Source organism: Theobroma cacao, chromosome 8 (assembly GCF_053813885.1).
Source record: "Theobroma cacao isolate CCN51 chromosome 8, ASM5381388v1, whole genome shotgun sequence".
NCBI lineage: Eukaryota > Viridiplantae > Streptophyta > Magnoliopsida > Malvales > Malvaceae > Theobroma > Theobroma cacao.
Genome location: NC_142646.1, coordinates 5,367,001 through 5,385,021, shown reverse-complemented (window position 1 = coordinate 5,385,021; position 18,021 = coordinate 5,367,001). Strand labels below are relative to the sequence as shown.

Below are 18,021 nucleotides of genomic sequence, written 5' to 3'. Positions count from 1 at the left end.
GCGTGACTGCACTTAATTGTGTAACTTTTCGTTGTACTGAAATCTTTATTGGAATCGATGAGAAGAGTTCCGAGAAGTAGAAACAATTCACTTGCTTCAAGTCTATTTTGATTTTAATATTACTTATTACGAATACACATTTTTGACTCAAAAACACATTTATCAAACAGGGAATCTTTATTTATAATATAGTATTAACAGAAATATGTAGCTTAATTTTTTATGGATGACGATGAAGCTTTAGTCATGTACAGACTAATTCCGCGGTGATTGTCGGCGGTTTTGATTTGTACAATGTGCAATACTGTCATTTTAAAGGAAAAAATTTACTTGGCGAGAAAGTTAGAATCCCACAGGATTAGAACAATCTAGAATCAATGGGTCGATTGGTCCGAGAAGGAGCTTCTCGGTAAAGTCAACTAACGCTGGTACATTAGAAGAGAGAAGCGGCAGAAAAGAAACAAGAGAAAAAAGTGAGAGAAGTTGGAGAGGGGATATGGAAATGAGAGGGGTCGAGTTTTTGCCAAACGAATACGGGTATGTGGTTCTTGTTCTTGTTCTTTATTGCTTTCTTAATTTCTGGATGGCAGGCCAAGTCGGGAAGGCTCGCAAGAGGTACAAGGTTGCGTACCCAACCCTCTACGCCGTCGAATCTGAGAACAAAGATGCCAAGCTCTTCAACTGTGTTCAGGTTTGGATGAATTTTGCTTTGTTATAATAATAGTAATAGTAATTAGAATAGTTTGAAACAGAATCGTTAATTATTGCAGAGAGGGCACCAGAACTCGCTGGAGATGATGCCGATGTTCTTCTTACTGATGGTGTTGGGAGGGATGGGCCATCCTTGCGTGTGCTCGGCGCTTGGAGTTGTTTACATCGTCACCCGTTATTTCTACTTTACTGGCTACGCCACCGGAGATCCCCAGAACCGTCTCAGTATTGGGTCGGGTTTCTTTTTCCCTTATTGTCATACTTGGATGATTGTTTTTCCACTGTTAATTGTTGCTAATAACTGCTAACTTCTATCTGCAGGAAATATGGGTTCTTGGCGTTGCTGGGCCTCGCGATTTGCACCATTTCATTTGGAGTAAATCTGCTTCGACGATGATTTCTGACTTCAGACTACTGCAATCTGCTTTGCTACCTTCCTCTGCTTTTGCCTTTCGCTTTTGGTGTAGTTGACATAGGCAATAAATTAGTATGGACTGATATTTGCTCAGTGTGATCAAGGTTATGTATTCAAACAGCCTTCTTATGTTCATGTCTTCATAATACATTTTCAGCAGTCGCATAAATTTCTAATAATTCACAGTTTAGATGTGTAAGCTCAGTGATGGTATTATAACTTTTTATATAGTTTAAAGCATAAATCTTTATAAAACTGGTCAACCAGTTCTCCAGTTTCTAAACTTGTTGCCCGTGTTAGGAAGTCAAATTCAGATGCCTGGCGTTGCCTTGCTACATTGGATCAAACCAAGGTACAAAATATGATTGCAAAGCATGGCAATGGCACTTATATAGGTTGCTGGTGAAAACTCAGGGTAATGAATTAGTAAAATTAGAGCACCGACTGAAACCAGGTCACAAGATGTATCTAACGCAACCAGCAAATAGGAAGCCAAAGAGATGAGTCAGGCCTCAGATTCACAAGCCCAGCTGTGCCAAACTCTTGAAACACCTCACTTTCAGCTTGGGTTTTTCACCAGAATTATTTTGGAGTCCGATTTTAGAATCAAAACATTGTACACTGAAAGCAATATCATTCCAGAAAAACATATAGATAAGTTTCTCACTGGCCTTTAACTGACGATTCCTTATAATTAGTGGCTCATTGTAGCCAATATTCAGGAAGTTGAGGCTTCAGCTTCAAGACCAAGCACCTCCCCTAATGTCAACATATGGAATTGCTCCAGGAAATCTGGTCGCGGAATTGATAGATATTGGGAAACTTGTTGCATGGTTGGCCGGGATTGTGGATTGCTATGTAAGCATAAGAAAAGTGCCTTGATGAGAAAGACAATATTTGCCACCATTTGATTTGCTGGAGGTGAGATGCGCTGGTCCAGGAGATCCTTTAATAGCAAATGATAGTAAGTTGAGGATGATAGAGATGAAATTAGATCACCTGGATATCTTCCCGTTATAATTTCTAGTGCCACCACTTCGAAGCTATCAACATCACATTTTTCATTCACTTCCATTGTATATGCAAGCTCTGCAAAGAAAGAGATGATCATTGATTGCTGGTGTCATGTATATTTTCTAAGAGTAGGCAATACTAATTTTTAAACTCATAGTTGTAATAACGTTCTTGTTGATAAATTTAATTTTATTCCCAATCAAGTTGAAAGAATACAACCTAAGGTCCCAAACTGGGCACCAAGAATAACTATATACTGCTCCTGTTCAGAAGAATATGCTAATCTTCATTTTCAGCTAGCGAATTCACGTCTATAGCTTCAACTATGGAATAGGGTACTGAAAATAGCTGAGAAAATTTGGAAATTCCAAGGGCCCTGGGGATCAGCAGCTCCTTGTAAATTCCAGAGCCCCAGCAATCCCTAATTTTCCTGCTAAAATAAAGTAGCCAGGGAACTCGAACACTCAAATTATGTCATGTTTATCAATACAAATTACTAACTTAATGTATCAGCTTCAGTTATGTGCCTCTAGATTGTAAAGCAGAGAAATCTACAAGAAAAAACAAGATGATAATAAAATGTTAAGCTGATAGCGACATCCCATAAGACAAAGTCTAAAACTAATCTCGTGAATAAGTATGGTAAGGTCGCAGAATTTGGGAATTGGGTGGAGGGGAGTTGGGAGTGGAAGGTGGAGACTAGGAGACAATTATTTGATTGGGAGATTAAACAGTGGGCGCATCTGCAAGGTATGCTCCAAGAACAGCAGCTTAGCAAGGATTTCAAGGATGAGGTGATTTGGAAAAGGGAGCCTAGTGGAAAATACACATTTAAATGTTTTTGTAAGTATACTTTGTCTTCCATTGATTCTACTGATGGGATTTGGAAACTTGTGTGGGCGAAATTAGCTCCCTTGAGAGTGGAGCTTTTTATGTGGCAAATGCTTTTGGGTAAGATAGGGCTAAAGGAGGAGTTAGTCAAAAGAGGTATTCAATTGAATAGTTCTTTGCTTTGTGTCTTGTGTAATTTGGATCGAGAAACTTGTAACCATCTTTTTGTTGAATGTATGAAGATTTGGAAAATATGGATGGGTTGGTGTAAGAGTTAGGGTGTTACATGGACTTCTCCGAAAACGAATAAAGACTTCTTTGAAGCATGGAATGGGTTCCAACCTGGGGACTTTGATAATAGAATATGGAAGATGGCCTACTTTGCTATAGTGTGGTCTATTTGGAAATTCAGAAATGAATGAACCTTTAACGGTAAAGAATGGGATGCAGAACAATGCCTCCAATTGGTCAAGGTTAAGGTGGCAGCTTGGGCCAATGCCAAATTGCCAAGGGACTTTTCATCAATGTTAGATATTTACAAACAGCCTCCAATCCAAAGTTTGAATGGGAAATCAATGCTAGGGAGGAAACAAATTAAGTGGGAGATGTCGAAACCAGGCCAAATGAAATTTAACGTGGATGGAGCAACGAGAGGAAGCCCGGGTCCAGCTGGAATTGGAGGCATCCTCAGAGATTGTAACGGTGTGGTGAAAGGGACATTCTCAAAGCCAATAGGATCAGTTGACGCTAACCTTGCGGAGATCTTAGCTGTGAGGGAAGCATTTGTGATCTTCTCTACTTCTAGGTGGAAAAATGACAAATTCACTATGCATTGAAAGCGATTCAAGCAATGCGGTTAAGTGGACTAAGCAACCAGATATGGCTCTCTAGAGAATGAGGAAGTGACTGATTCAAATGGAAAGGATGAAGGAGGAATTAAATGGTTGGACGATTAGACATGTCATGCGTGAAGCGAATGAGAGAGCTGATAATATGGCTAAGCAAGATGTGCAACTTCAGTATGATATTATTCGAATATTTCAATATGTTTGGTTTTGTTTATTGTTGATTTTTGTGGATTCCGGATGAGAACTTGCAGAAAGGAGCTAGGTTATAGGTGTAGAAGGTCTTATAATTTTAGATCCCTTAGTGTTTGTTTAATGTGTTTGGACTATTATGTGGTTAGTTGATTTGGTTCAAGAGGGTTCTGAATGGCTTTACAAATGTATAGGATTTCGAGGTTAGGACGTTAAGGAATGCTGGTTGATGCCCTAAGGATGTTTATAGAGCCGTGGGCTATTTTCTTTCAATATTTTGTTTTAAGTGAGGGGAAGTCTTGTGAGGGAGTAGTGGATTTATCCAGTAGGGGTATTGCTCCCATTATCTCTTGGGTTTTGATTTTGTTGCAGATGTACCCCTGTAAAGGAATGCTTTTGTACTTGTTATTTATCAAAGTTCACCTATGCTTTTCAAAAAAAAAAAAAGTCTAAAACTAATGTTATCGGTCAACAGAAACCAGAACAAAGCCAGCCATGCGCCTTAGCATTACAATTTGCAACTTAAATGAAGAGAGGGAAAGCCACCAACACCACCTTTGTAGGGAGAAAAACGATACAGGAAAAGGAAGCAAAAAGTGAGAACTGTGTTGGAAAGTGACCTTCAATCTGGAGTAATCTGCTGCTGAAGGAGTAATCTTCAATCTGGAGTAATCTACTGCTGAAGGAGTAATCTGCTGCTAAAGTCTGCTGTTGAAGGTTGGAGGAAAGCAACTGCAGTAACTGTTTTTTTAAACGAATGTTCAAGCTAAATAAAACGGAGGCACTTAAATGTTTTAAGTTTGTGAAACGATGCCATTAGTATCGTTTCACTAGCTTTTTAATTTTTTCTTGTAAAACGCTTTTCATGAGTGTCATTTTGTTAGTCCAACGGTCATATGCTTGTTTTTTTGTTGGGTTTTGTTTTCTCGAGGCTACATCTAAGGAATTACTTAGTAATGAGTATAAATTTGTTTTGTAGCTGTCATCTGGTAATATCCTGTTGATCAATGAAATTCCCAATTTTCTTTTAGCTGATGCTCTGTTCTTCTCTTTCTTCATCTTTCTTACTCAGCTATTGTTAATAAATCTCACATTCTTTTACATGGTATCAGAGCTCGTCTTCTCAAGGGACCTGTAACACTTGTTTTTGATCGAAGCATCATCAAATTCAAAATGTCTACAACTGGATTTAGTGTAGCCGCACCTCCTATGTTTACTGGTGTTAATTATCCTTTATGGGCAGTGAAGATGAGATCATATCTCAAGGCATTCGATCTGTGGGATGTGGTGGAATCTAGTGAGATGCTTGTTCAAAGCCATGCTAATTCGACTCTAGCCCAGATTAAGCAACACTCGGAGGAAGTTGCAAAGAGATACAAGGCTTTGATTAGCCTGCAAGCAGCTGTGTCAGAGTCGATCTTTGGTAAGATTATGCATCTGGAGGATCCTAAGCAAGTTTGGGAGAGCATAAGAGAAGAATATCAAGGCAATGACAGATCAAAGGTGCTGCAGATTATGAATTTGTTGAGACAATTTGAGGTAATAAAGATGAAGGAAGATGAGGGTATTCAAGAGTATACGGATAAGATGTTGAAGCTGGTGAATCAGCTCAGAATGCTGGGACAAGAAGTTACTGATTAGAGGATGGTCAACAAAATATTAGTGAGTATGTTAGACAAGTTTGAATCAAAGGTGACTTCACTGGAGGATTCAAAAGATCTGACTAAGATCTCAGTGAAGGAGTTGATCTCTACTCTATTGGCTTTTGAGTAGAGAAAAGCTCTCAAGGATGAAGACTCTATTGAGAATGCCTTAGTAGCTAAAACTAAGGGTTTGAGAGCTAAATCTGAAAGCTCTAAGAAGAACAGTGCTAAAGGCACTAATGCTGGATCTGCAAAACAAGGGAAGAATCATGACAAATTTCCTCCCTGTACTCACTGTAAAAAGACCAATCATACTCCAAAGTATTGTTGGTATAGACCTCATGTGAGGTGTCGATCTTGCCAGCAACTTGGACATGTGGAGAAGGTATGCAAAGCCAAGAAACAAGAAGTTAAGGGCAAGGCTGCAGTGGCTGAAGAAAAAGAAGAATCTGAGGAGGTATTGTTTATGGCTAAGGCAGATGATGAGATTGCTGAGAAGAGCATTTGGCTGATTGACAGTGGCTGCTCAAATCATTTGACAGGTAATGTTAATCTCTTTACTGAGCTTGATAAAAGCTATAAGGCTCGTGTGAAAATAGGTAATGGTTTCTACATGAAGATTCTTGGAGTAGGCACCATAGGAGTGAAAACTGCATCTGGAATGAAGTTTGTGCATGATGTGCATTATGTGCCTGAAGCTGATCAGAACCTACTTAGTGTAGGTCAATTAGATGACAATGGTTATGCATTATTGTTTAAAGATAGGCATTGCACTATATTCGATCCTGCTGGTGTTGAATTGTTAACAGTGAGCATGAAGAATAAATGTTATCCTATGAAGTTGTCTGAAACTAAGCAGATAGCTCTCTATGTTGAGAAAGATTCATCTGAATTGTGGCATAAACGTGTTGGTCATGTGAATTATAATTCACTGTCAACAATGAATTCAAAAGAACTTGTAATAGGTCTGCCTAACATTGTTAAACCAGAGAAGTTGTGTGATGTTTGTTAGCTTGGAAAGCAGACCAGGAAACCTTTTCCTAAGGAGAGTAGTTGGAGAGCCACAAAAAAGTTGGAGCTAGTTCATATTGACCTGAGTGGTCCTATGAAGAATCTCTCATTGAGTGGAAGTAGGTATTATATCCTATTTATTGATGATTTCTCTAGTTACTGTTGGATTTACTTCTTGAAAAATAAGTCAGAAGCTATAAAGAGTTTTTCTGAGTTCAAAGCACAGGCTGAGAACTTTACTAGTCTAAACATCAAGGTGCTAAGGACTGATAATGGAGCTGAATACACTTCAAATGAATTTGAGAAGCATCTGTCAACAGCTGGGATTCACCATCAGTTAACTGTTGCTTATAGTCCACAGCAGAATGGTAAGGCTGAAAAGAAGAACAGAACAATTGCTGATATGGCAAGGTGTTTGTTACTACAGTGTAATCTTCCTATGAAGTTTTGGGCTGAGGCAGTTAACACTGCGAACTACATTCAGAACAGAAGCATCATTAAGGCATTGGTGTTTAAAACTCCTTTTGAGATCTGGTATGGACAAAAGCCCTCTGTCACTCACTTTAAAGTCTTTGGTTGTATGTGCTATGCTCGAATTCCTGATGTAAAGAGGTCTAAATTTGATGTCAAAGCTTATACTGCTGTGCATATTGGATATAGTGACAAATCCAAGGGTTATAGGTTATATGATTTAGATGCAAACAAGGTGGTTTTAAGCAGGGATGTGGTCTTCGATGAAAGTCATTGCTGGAATTGGGATAAGAAGATTGTAGAATCTGTTTCTGGTATTCATGATGTAGAAAATCATCAACCACTGGTTGATAGTGATGATTCTGATGTTGAGGATGAAAGTAAGGCTGTGAGAGGAACAAGGACACTGAAGGATATATACAGCAGATGTAATCTTGCTGTTGTTGATCCTGTCACTTATTCTGAAGCTGTGGTGGATGAAAACTGGAGAAATGCTATGAATGCTGAAATCTCCATGACAAAGAAAAATAATACCTGGTTACTTGTGGATAGACCAACAGATCACAAGACAATAGGAGTCAAATGGATATTCAGAACTAAACTGAATCCTGATGGCTCGATAAACAAAAACAAAGCCAGATTGGTTGTTAAGGGATATGCTCAGATTTATGGAGTTGATTATCTGAAAACCTTTGCACCGGTTGCCAGACATGACACTATCAGAATGCTTGCTGCATTAGCTGCCAAAGATGGGTGGAAGATATATCATTTAGATGTAAAGTCTGCTTTTCTAAATGGTAATCTGTCTGAAGATGTTTTTGTGGAGCAACCTGAGGGGTATGTTGTACCAGGGGCAGAGGACAAGGTTTGTAAACTGGTTAAGGCATTATACGGTTTAAAACAGGCACCTAGGGCCTGGTATGACAGGATAGATGCTTATTTTTCCAGTCAAGGTCTACTGAAAAGCACAAATGAATCGACTTTGAATGTGAAGATATCTGATGGTACTGCAAAGTTAATTGTTGCTGTATATGTAGATGACTTACTAATCACTGGATCTGATGGTGATTCATTGATTGATTTTAAAAGCCAGATGATGAAAGATTTTGAAATGACAGACCTGGGATTAATGACTTATTTCTTAGGTATGGAGATTCTGCAAACTGGTGAGAAAGTGTGGTTACATCAGACTAAGTATGCCAAAGATCCGTTAAAGAAGTTCAATATGTCAACTTGTAAGGCTGTAGCAACTCCATTGGCTTTTGGAGATAAACTTTGTAAAAAGGATGGTTCTGCAGCAGCTGATGGTTCAATTTACAGAAGTCTGATAGGTTCATTGTTGTATTTGACAGCAACTAGACCAGATTTGATGTATGCTACATGTTTATTATCCAGGTTCATGCAGGCTCCTACATTGATACATTTTAAAGACCTGGGGCTGAGTATCCCAAGGTGCCAGCAAAAGAAGTCCAGTTGGATGAGTCAGGTTTTAGAAGGCTGGCAGTGCCAAAGTCAGAGATGTGAGCCTCGTATTCCAAGTCCAGGAGACCATTTTTGCTTGATATGTCCCGGTGGACTACCGGAACGGAGCAATCATGATGCATGTAGGATAAGGCATATGACACACACTTTATAACATTCATCCTTTTGATCCAATCGAACTTCATTGCTTTTTCCTCACTGCTTAGCAACATTGCCAAGCTCCCATCTTCAAAGAACTCACAAGCCAACAAACAGTATTGTGGATGCCAACAAATACCATAAAGCTTCACAATGTTGCGATGTCGTATCTCAGTTAACACATGAACCTCACTTGTAAAAGCTTTTAGAATGGTCATTCCAGCTTCTGGTGGTGTGTGAAGTTTCTTAATGGCAAGGACTTGACCTGTTCAGCTCAGCTTTGTATAAACTTCCAAATCCTCCTACTCCAATACAATGTTTTTGAGTCAAATCCTTCGGTTGCTTTAAAGATGTCGGAATGCTCCAGTTTTCCATCGTAGCTCCATATTGTGATCTGCTCTTCTCTTGATTCATTTTCTTTGTCCCTAAGTCTTTTCCAAGAAATAACGGTATTCCAACTATGATTAATAAAAGAGCTAGACAGCCAAAGAGTAGAACTAAGATCAATAGGACTCTGTTCCCCTTTCTTCCTCGGGGATCTTGGCTTGTCAACGGGCAAGGGTTCAAATCAGGGAATCTCCACACAAGTCCTTGCTATTTCTCAATGATTCAAATGGAGCCTTGCTAAAGGCTTTAGAATTTTGAAGACGACCTTCAAACTGATTATAGGATATATCAACAGATGTCAAACTCAACATGTTGTCAAAAGTAGATGGAATAGAGCCAAAAATTCTGTTGTGGGAAAGATTTAATGTCTCCAATCGTTGCAGTTGTGCAAGCTGAGACGGTAGCTTTCCTGCCAAAATGTTATGAGTAAGATCAAGAATTTGGAGGAATTGCAATTTGCCAATCTCAGAGGGGATATCTTCATTAAATTTGTTCCTACTTAAATTCAAGTAAATTAGATTCGAGCACTTTCCTAGTTGACTGGGAATTGAAGCACTCATACCGTTTGCTGCGAGGCCTTATCAGATAGCATCTGAATTTCCAGGGGAATGCTACTTGACAACAGGTTATCATCAAGCAAAAGGATGGTCAATGATATCAACCTTCCAAGTTGCGTTGGAATCTCCCCTGTTAGATGATTTAAGGAGAGATCAAGTATTTGTAGCTAACGTGCTTCCCCAAGGTTAGGTGGTATTTGACCAGAGATGTTATTATTGGAAGATTTCGAGCTTGTCAAATTGTGGCATTGTCCCCAGTTGTCAGATAGCTCTCCAAACAGTTGGTTATAACTTAAATCAATGTAATTCAAGTTTGGATACGTGCCAAAACCTTCAGCTATGTTTTTTTTTTTTTTTGAAAGGTGCCTTCAGCTATGTCTCCACTGAGCTGATTTTGTTCAAGCCTAATTCTTATTAAGCTGGTGTAATTTTTCAATGTCTCTGGTATGGGACCTGAAAAATGGTTGTTTTCTACAGTGAGTATCTCAAGCAATCCACCAAGGCATATGTTTTCAGGTAAATTTCCAGTCAATTCATTCTCAGCTAATTGAAAACTTTTGAAATGGGTAATGTTTATTCCTGAAGGAATCGGACCAGAAAGCTCGTTCATAAAAAGGTGAAGTCGGTCCATGTTGCTTAAGTTTCCTATGGAATCAGGAATTTTACCAGTGAGACTATTATTCCACAGTTGAAGCTGATGGACAGATCTAAGCATTCCTAACTTTGCGGGAATGGGACCAGAAAGTTCGTTGCTAAAGAGGTAAAGGAATGATAACTTGGTTATGTTACATATGGAAGAAGGGATGGTACCAGTAAGATGGTTCCTTACTAAATCAAACAAGTCAAGAGATCTTAGCATCCCTAATTCTTCAGGTATGGAGCCAGAGAGTTCATTGTCACCAAGATATAGATTAACCAAGTTGCTCAAATTCCCCATAGAAGAAGGGATATTACCTGTGAGTTTGTTTTCATGCAAAATGAGTTGAGAAAGTGATCTCAACTTCCCTATTTCTTGCGGGATGGTGCCACTTATATTGTTATGATCCAAGGAAATGTGGCCAAGACTTGAAAAGAGGCTTTGTTCTGATGGAATACTTCCAGAAAGACCATTGTAAGCCAAATCAAGGAAGGAGAGTTTGGAAAGATTACCAATATATGAGGGAATGGTTCCAAAAAGTAAGTTTTTCCGAAGCTCCAATCTAACTAAGTTGGGAAAAGACCAGAAGTTGAAAAAATGAAGTGTACCTTTTAAACTATAATTTCCTAGGCTGATATTGGTGACGCTGCCATCATTGTTACAAGCAATTCCAACCCAATTGCAAGGATTGCTTCCATTCCATGAAGACAGAATAGATTGGCTTTGGTTATCAAGACTACTTTTCCATTTTAGAAGAGCCCTTGCTTCCTTCGCTGCCTCTATTTCTTGATCTCCAGCTATAGCAGCTAAGGAAGAAGTTGGGGAGAGAAGATAAATTGAAAGGAAGACAAAGAAATAGATTACAAGCAATAGTTTCTGAACAGAGGATGCCATCAGAAGGGTTATGGAATCAAACGAATAAGAATACATAGCTGCATGGAGAGGTACTTATTGAAAGCTTGGGGTCAAAATACTCCAACAGTATTGTTGGATTTTAGGCACTTAATAACGTTAATGGACTTTAAATTTAAGTGGTTGCGAGTAGCTTTCATAGTTGACTAATTTCGTGAAAACAAGTCCATTCCCATTTGCAGATTTGCTAAAATCTATTTAATTTAATATTCTTTTAACAGACACAATGTAAAATACATCAATTCAAAAATTTTGATCATTAATATCCTGTATGAAAAAAATACATATTACAGTTAATAATATACCTTTTATATTTTTTAATGATTTATATTGTATAAGAAATAAAATTCAAAATAATTAAAGATTATAACTTCAAGAAAAAACAATTTAAAAGCAAACCAAATCAAACAATCTTAATCAACAGTGAAGAATTTAGAATTTCCTTTCTTGCTAAGGTGGCAAATATCTAATTTTGTGACTCGAAAACATGGTCCAAAACCTAACATGATTTAATTTAGAAAACCTTATTATATATATGATGCAAACACGAACATATCTAATACGAAATTTATTCATAAAAATAGACCTTTCTATAAATTCTAGAATAGATACCATTCAAAGGGTTTTTTTTGTCCCTCATCCTAGATCTTATATTAAATGTCATTTATGCCAGTAAGGAAAATTCTTGTGTGTGTGCACCCAATGCCTCTGTTTCTCAACCCTAATTAACCCATCTATAGCACCGGGGGATATGCATCACCATTTATTTGTAATGTTATTATATTATCATCAAATTCCAAGTTCTAAACTTTCCATATAATTTTATTTCCTACATCAGCATATCTAGTTTTCCTTGTCCACCATGTTTTGCAATCTTAAACTGATAGGTAGTGAACCAGAACACATTTCACATACATCTGAATTGCTTTATCTGTAAAAGCCTTGGGATTTGTCATTGAACCAAAACGAGTTGAAAAGGCAACTTAATTAAGACCAAAAATTTCGAGCCGACCGTAGATTTCTTTCCTACGGAGAGCCAATCATTGAGCAGCTTGTGCCAGCATATGTAGTTTTCAGTTTATAAACAAGGAACGGGAAAGCAAAACCGACATTTGTACTGTGGATACACTGATGGATTGAAAGTCAAAAGTCCTAATAAAAACGTATTAATATCTGTATGGTTTGACCTTTATTTCACAAAGGAGACTGACTCACAGCTTTGAATAAAAAAGAAGCGTAATTAATTCAGAGTTTAATTATTTATGGAAATGCAGTCTGTATAGTTGCATAATGCATATTGGATGGCGTGGTAAATAGCCATGCATGTATTGGAGAAGTATTCTGTCTTTATTTGAACCTGAAAATAGACAATATTGATTGCATCTAATTAAACTTAATTATTCCTAGAAATATAAGTGAGTTACAATTTCTGATGTAGCATATGACATAGTATAATGACAGCTAAAATGAGATTAAAACTTTTAAATGAAATATAGAAAATAAGTTCCATAATGAAGGCTACCTATCCTGTATCCTCCATGGATAGGTAGCAATCTTTAAGTACAAAAAAAAAAAAAAAAAGTTCCATAAGGAGGGACTGTTTGCTTGGAAATTAAACTGCAAAGTTGATATATGATCACTTCAAACATGGATATATGATCCATGGAAACCTAAACTGTTATATATCCTATTTCCTGTGCAAATTGTGTTTAATAATGGAGTTAATTAGGAATAACATGGAAACATATTTAAAGTAAATTATTGCTCTTAATTGAATTGTAATATATTTTGTATTTGCTTAATTTTTGTTTAAAAGAAAAAGAAAGAAGGGGTCGTGTTCGACATTTTCAATCACCATATTCCGTTCTAATTGATGCGTTTGAATGTCAAATACTGGCATCAACAATTTCAGACTCATCGATATAAACATCTGTTAAATTTCCCAAATATATTTTCACGTGGCTTTGCCCTCTTTGCGCTCATCTTTAGACAATTCGATAGCAAGTCCTTTAAAGGGTCCATTTCTAAATTTGGGGGAGGGGAAAAAGAAGTCCATTAATAGTATTTCCCATGGGCCTAAGGCTTCCACCAAGACATATCCATGCCCATCTCGTGTGGCCCTTTGGCTTCATTCAGGGGCCTTACTTCGACAGCCTTTACTCTTTAGCTGGATTTCTTTGTTTCCACCCACACAACATTTCATTTCTTGTATCCCAAATGATCCAGGTTAACATGAGAAATTCCACAAAAAATTATTGAATTTATGATATAGAGATTGAATTTTTAACATTCAGATGGTATAGGGACAAATATTCTGCAGTAATTATGGTATTGGGCTCATTAGTGGTTCGAAAATTCAGAATTGCATAGCGATGTTAGCCTCTTGAGAAAGTCATCTTTAAATTTGTTCCCTTCAAAGCCTTGGAATGTTCAGCTTCACTTCCCTAGCTAAATGTCTAATAGGGGGATATACATAGACTTCTCTTTGTGAATTAAGTTATGAAGAAAAGATAAACCAGACAATTTAATAGAAGCTCCTAACTTTCAAAACGAAATATATATTCTTACATGTAACTAAGAACAAGTAGCTTGGTGGGCACCATTTTTTTCTGTATTCAATTACTATAATAGAATTAATGATGAACAGTTACACACAAGGGTATGAAACTGCTCTCATTGGAGTACCAAAATGTTTATGACATCAGGGTACCAAAATTCTAGTCCTTTTACCTCTGATCGTACACAAAACTAAACAAACAACATTCAATCATTACCAAACATTTCTAAAGGGTGGCCTCTTAGATGTAGATCCAAGGATCCTAGCACCAACTAGATTCGGTCGGCAAAGAGCTGAGAAACAGTGTACATGGTCGGTCTAGATTCTGGATTGTTATCTAAACATGAAAAAGCCACCTTCATGATGGATACGAGTTTGTTCTCAACTTCTGGCAGTGGAGGCGAAAGCCTTTGGTCCAACACATTGTTCAGTGGAAGGTGCACTTCAGCAGATAAAAGCGATAGATTGGAGAGAAAATCACCCGGATACGCCCCCATCATCACTTCCAACGCCAGCACACCAAAACTATACGCATCGCATTTTTCAGTCACTTTCATTGTGTAGGAAAGCTCTGCAAAGGAAAAGATAAATAGTTAAATAACAACAGTAATCACACACTCAAGCATTTGACTCATTACTTGATGCATGATCTCTCTAATTAAAAATATGCTATGTCATTTATGAAGCTATAATGAAATCACCTGGTGCAATATATCCGTATGTTCCAGCAACATTAGTCCAATTGGATGAGTCTGGATTGAGAAGCTTAGCAGTGCCAAAGTCTGAAACATGAGCTTCAAACTCCGAATCAAGCAAAACATTGCTGCTCGTTATATCTCGATGAACAATCGGTGGTGAACAGTCATGGTGCAAATAAGAGAGGGCGTTAACTACACCTTTTACAATATTCACCCTCTTATCCCAGTCCAATTTTTTAGCTTCTTCATCGTTCCTTAGAACAGAAGCCAGGCTACCCCTTTCGAGGTACTTATAAACTAAGAAGGAATGCTTTCCAAAGGAACAAAAACCGTAGAACTTCACAATATTTCGATGGCGGATTTCAATTAATGCCCTTACCTCATTTAGGAACTGCTTTTGATCTGCCATTTCACCACTATGCAATGGATGGACTTTCTTCACGGCTACAGTGTCACCCGATGACAGTTCTGCTTTGTATACATTTCCATTGCCTCCCTTCGCGACGCAATATTGAGCATCGAAATCCTTGGTAGCTCTAATGATCTCTTCATATAGTACTTTTCCATTAAAGGAAGATATTGAGAAAAAAGTTTCATCACTCACACTGATTTGTCGTTCTTCGTCCGCATTTTTCTTCCTCTTTTTGAAGATGGAAAACAATGCAACTGATGAAATTGAGAGACCAGCAAGTGACAAAAGAGGGAATAAAGCTGTGAAGAGGGTCTTGTGGTTTTGACCCTTCCTAGAAAAAGGTGTGCAAGGTGGCAACCCGCTAACATTGCCACACAAACCTTTGTTCCCTCGTAATGCTTCTATTGAAGCATTTTGAAATGCTTGGTTGTTGGGAATGGGACCCTGCAGCTCGTTATATGCTATGTCAACAGAGGACAAGCCATGGAGCAGCTCAAAAGAGGCTGGGATTTCACCAGAGAGATTGTTGTAAGAAAGATTTAAAACCGACAAGCTCTGCAAAGAATGAAATTCCACTGGGATCTCCCCTGAAAGCATGTTGTGACTCAAATCTAGCAGATTCAGATGAGTTAACTTGCCTACTTGAATCGGAATTCTTTGGTTAAATTTGTTGATGCTCAAATTCAAGTAGTATAATTTGGACAAATTCTCTATATTTTCAGGGATCGACTTGCTCAGTTGGTTTGCAGACAAGTCAAGATATAAAAGGTTAGATAAAAGTCCTAGTTCCAGGGGTATACCACCAGAAAGTTGATTCCCGTTCAAACAAAGCGCAGTCAAAGAAGTCAACTTTGCAATTTCCATTGGAATCTCCCCAACTATATCATTGGAGGAAAGATCGAGGAGATGTACCTGACTTGAGCTTCCAATCTCAGGTGGTATTCTGCCAGTGATATTGTTCCTTGCAATAGATAGGGCCTGTAAACTTTTGCACAACCCCCAATTAGACGACACTTCACCATAAAATTCATTGTCACTTAAGTCAATGAATTTTAAGCTGGGATAAACGCCAAAATCTTCAGATATATTCCCAGTTAGTCGGTTTCCTCCAAGGTAGACTCTAAGCAAGCTCGTGCAATTTTTCAACCCTTCAGGGATTGGCCCCACAAGATGGTTGTCATTTGCTGTGAAGTATCGAAGTGTTCCACCACGGCAAATGTTTTGGGGCAAATTGCCGGTCAGTTGGTTATGGTCTAATTCCAACATGGTCAATTTCATCAAATTTCCTATTTCTTGAGGTATGGAACCAGAAAGTTTGTTGTCTCGGAGGAACAAAGTTTCTAAGTTTCCCAAATTACCAAATGAAGCAGGAATTGAACCATTGAGTTGATTTTGACTCAACTCTAGATAAACAAGGGCTTTCAAGTTTCCTATTTCCTCAGGAATGGGACCAGAAAGTTGATTATCATAAAGTTGGAGACGTGTAAGGAGTCTCAAGTCACCTAATGAGGTCGGGATCAAACCAGATAGATTATTTTGATAAAGACATATCTCAGTGAGAGATTTCATATACCCTAATTCAGAAGGGATGGATCCAGAAAGATGATTGTGAAATATGTAAAGCACAGATAGCTTTTTCAAGTTTCCAAAAGTGGAAGGGATGGGACCTGTTAGATGGTTGGTGTCCATGTGAACTTCAAACAAATTCGTGATGTTTCCCATTTCTGGAGGAATGGGACTAGAAAGGAAATTATCATCCAGACATAAGGTCACAAGTTGGCTTAAGTTACCAAGAGAAGCAGGAACGGAACCAATTAGATTGTTGGTGGACAAGGTAAGCTCCGTAACCGATTTGAGCTGACCAATTTCTTGAGGAATTGAGCCATTCAACCGATTTTCGGCAAGGTGGAGGGTCTCAAGATGTATAAGGTGGCCAATTTCAGGTGGGATATGCCCGGACAACTTATTGGACGATAAGTCAAGGTAGGTGATTTTAGAGAGCTGACTGATTTGAGGTGGGATTGTGCCATAGAGTTCATTGAAACTAAGATCTAATTCTGCAAGATTAGGCAAAGATGAGAATGGAAATGTATGGAGCGTACCTTTCACACCATAGCCAGTGAGGTTAATCCTCATAATGGTGTCAGCATTGCGGCAATGGATTCCAAACCAAGCACATGGATTTGTTTTTGTTTTCAGGTGGGTGGAAGTATTGGGTGCAGTAGCAGTAGAAATATTCCAAGAAGGCAAAACAGACTGGTTTTGGTTTTGAATGCTGGCTTTCCATTTGAGGAGTGCCAGTGCCTCTGCTGCAGAGTCAGAAGCAACATTAAGTGAAGAATATTGTAATGTAGTCACATACAAGAGTAGTGAAACAAGCAAGGCTACCAACTTCATGATTAAAAAACAGATGTGCATGCAAATAACAACCTTGACGTGATGTATATATATAAACAATTGCAGTTTTCCGTACGTCATAACTAACTAGACGAAGTCTTTCACCCATTTTTGCTCCAGGGTTGACTTCATTTCCGGTCAGTCCTTTCAATGTGAGAAAAGTTGACGAGTTCAAGAATTGGATTTAAGTCTTTGTCTGCTAGTAATGTATGTTTGCCCGTTGAACGGCTCAAGTCAAGTAGTGAACTTGTTGTTCACGGTCACTACCCCCTTTTAGGCTGAACGTATGTTGCACTCTCTCTTTCTGTTTTCCTTTGTCTTTTTCTTTTACGAGCCCCTGGATTCAGATATCACACAATATAGAAGCATTTCTTTCTCCTGTTTTGGGCCCAAAAGCATTTTCCAACAACCCATTTGTAATTCTGTCAGAGATGAGTACCTTGGGTCGAGTGATTAATGAACTTCAAGATGGGATTGGTTCACGACCAAGTATGTTGTCATGTTAGTAACGGAAATGTGATTTATCATGCTCCGATAAGAAGAAAGTTCTTGTACATTAATAAAACTAGCAGACTTTAAAATGTCACATGACTACATATGACTTGCAGTAAAAGATGTAGATGTTTTTATTTATTTATTTGGCTAGTAGATGTTAGTAATTTACCGTTCTTATATATAGTAGATGTTAATAATTTGTCTCTATATCTTGTT

At 38.1% G+C, this 18,021-nt stretch overlaps 3 protein-coding genes and 1 pseudogene across 3 annotated transcripts; 1 reads left to right on the top strand and 3 right to left on the bottom strand.

The window, feature by feature from the left end:
• The first annotated feature begins 316 nt into the window (after positions 1-316).
• Positions 317-1,316, top strand: LOC18592169 (microsomal glutathione s-transferase). Its single transcript, XM_018126358.2, has 3 exons — positions 317-691; positions 771-943; positions 1,033-1,316. Exons 1-3 carry the CDS (start codon positions 497-499, stop codon positions 1,106-1,108), a joined length of 444 nt encoding a protein of 147 aa, XP_017981847.1. The 5' UTR covers positions 317-496; the 3' UTR covers positions 1,109-1,316.
• A 528-nt stretch (positions 1,317-1,844) lies between these two features.
• On the bottom strand, positions 1,845-9,309 carry LOC18592168 (MDIS1-interacting receptor like kinase 2-like; the record flags this gene model as incomplete). The annotated part of the gene is given in 4 exon segments (XM_088809043.1): positions 1,845-2,215; positions 8,566-9,023; positions 9,025-9,074; positions 9,076-9,309. Coding segments are annotated over 4 exon segments (1,113 nt in total), but the record flags the coding sequence as incomplete, so codon positions are not given.
• An 873-nt stretch (positions 9,310-10,182) lies between these two features.
• Positions 10,183-11,264, bottom strand: LOC148761131 (uncharacterized; annotated as a pseudogene).
• A 2,571-nt stretch (positions 11,265-13,835) lies between these two features.
• LOC18592167 (uncharacterized) lies at positions 13,836-17,310 on the bottom strand. Its single transcript, XM_018125480.2, has 2 exons — positions 14,505-17,310; positions 13,836-14,374 (listed from the first exon to the last, which is right to left on the bottom strand). Exons 1-2 carry the CDS (start codon positions 17,308-17,310, stop codon positions 14,076-14,078), a joined length of 3,105 nt encoding a protein of 1,034 aa, XP_017980969.1. The 3' UTR covers positions 13,836-14,075.
• Positions 17,311-18,021: the final 711 nt, after the last annotated feature.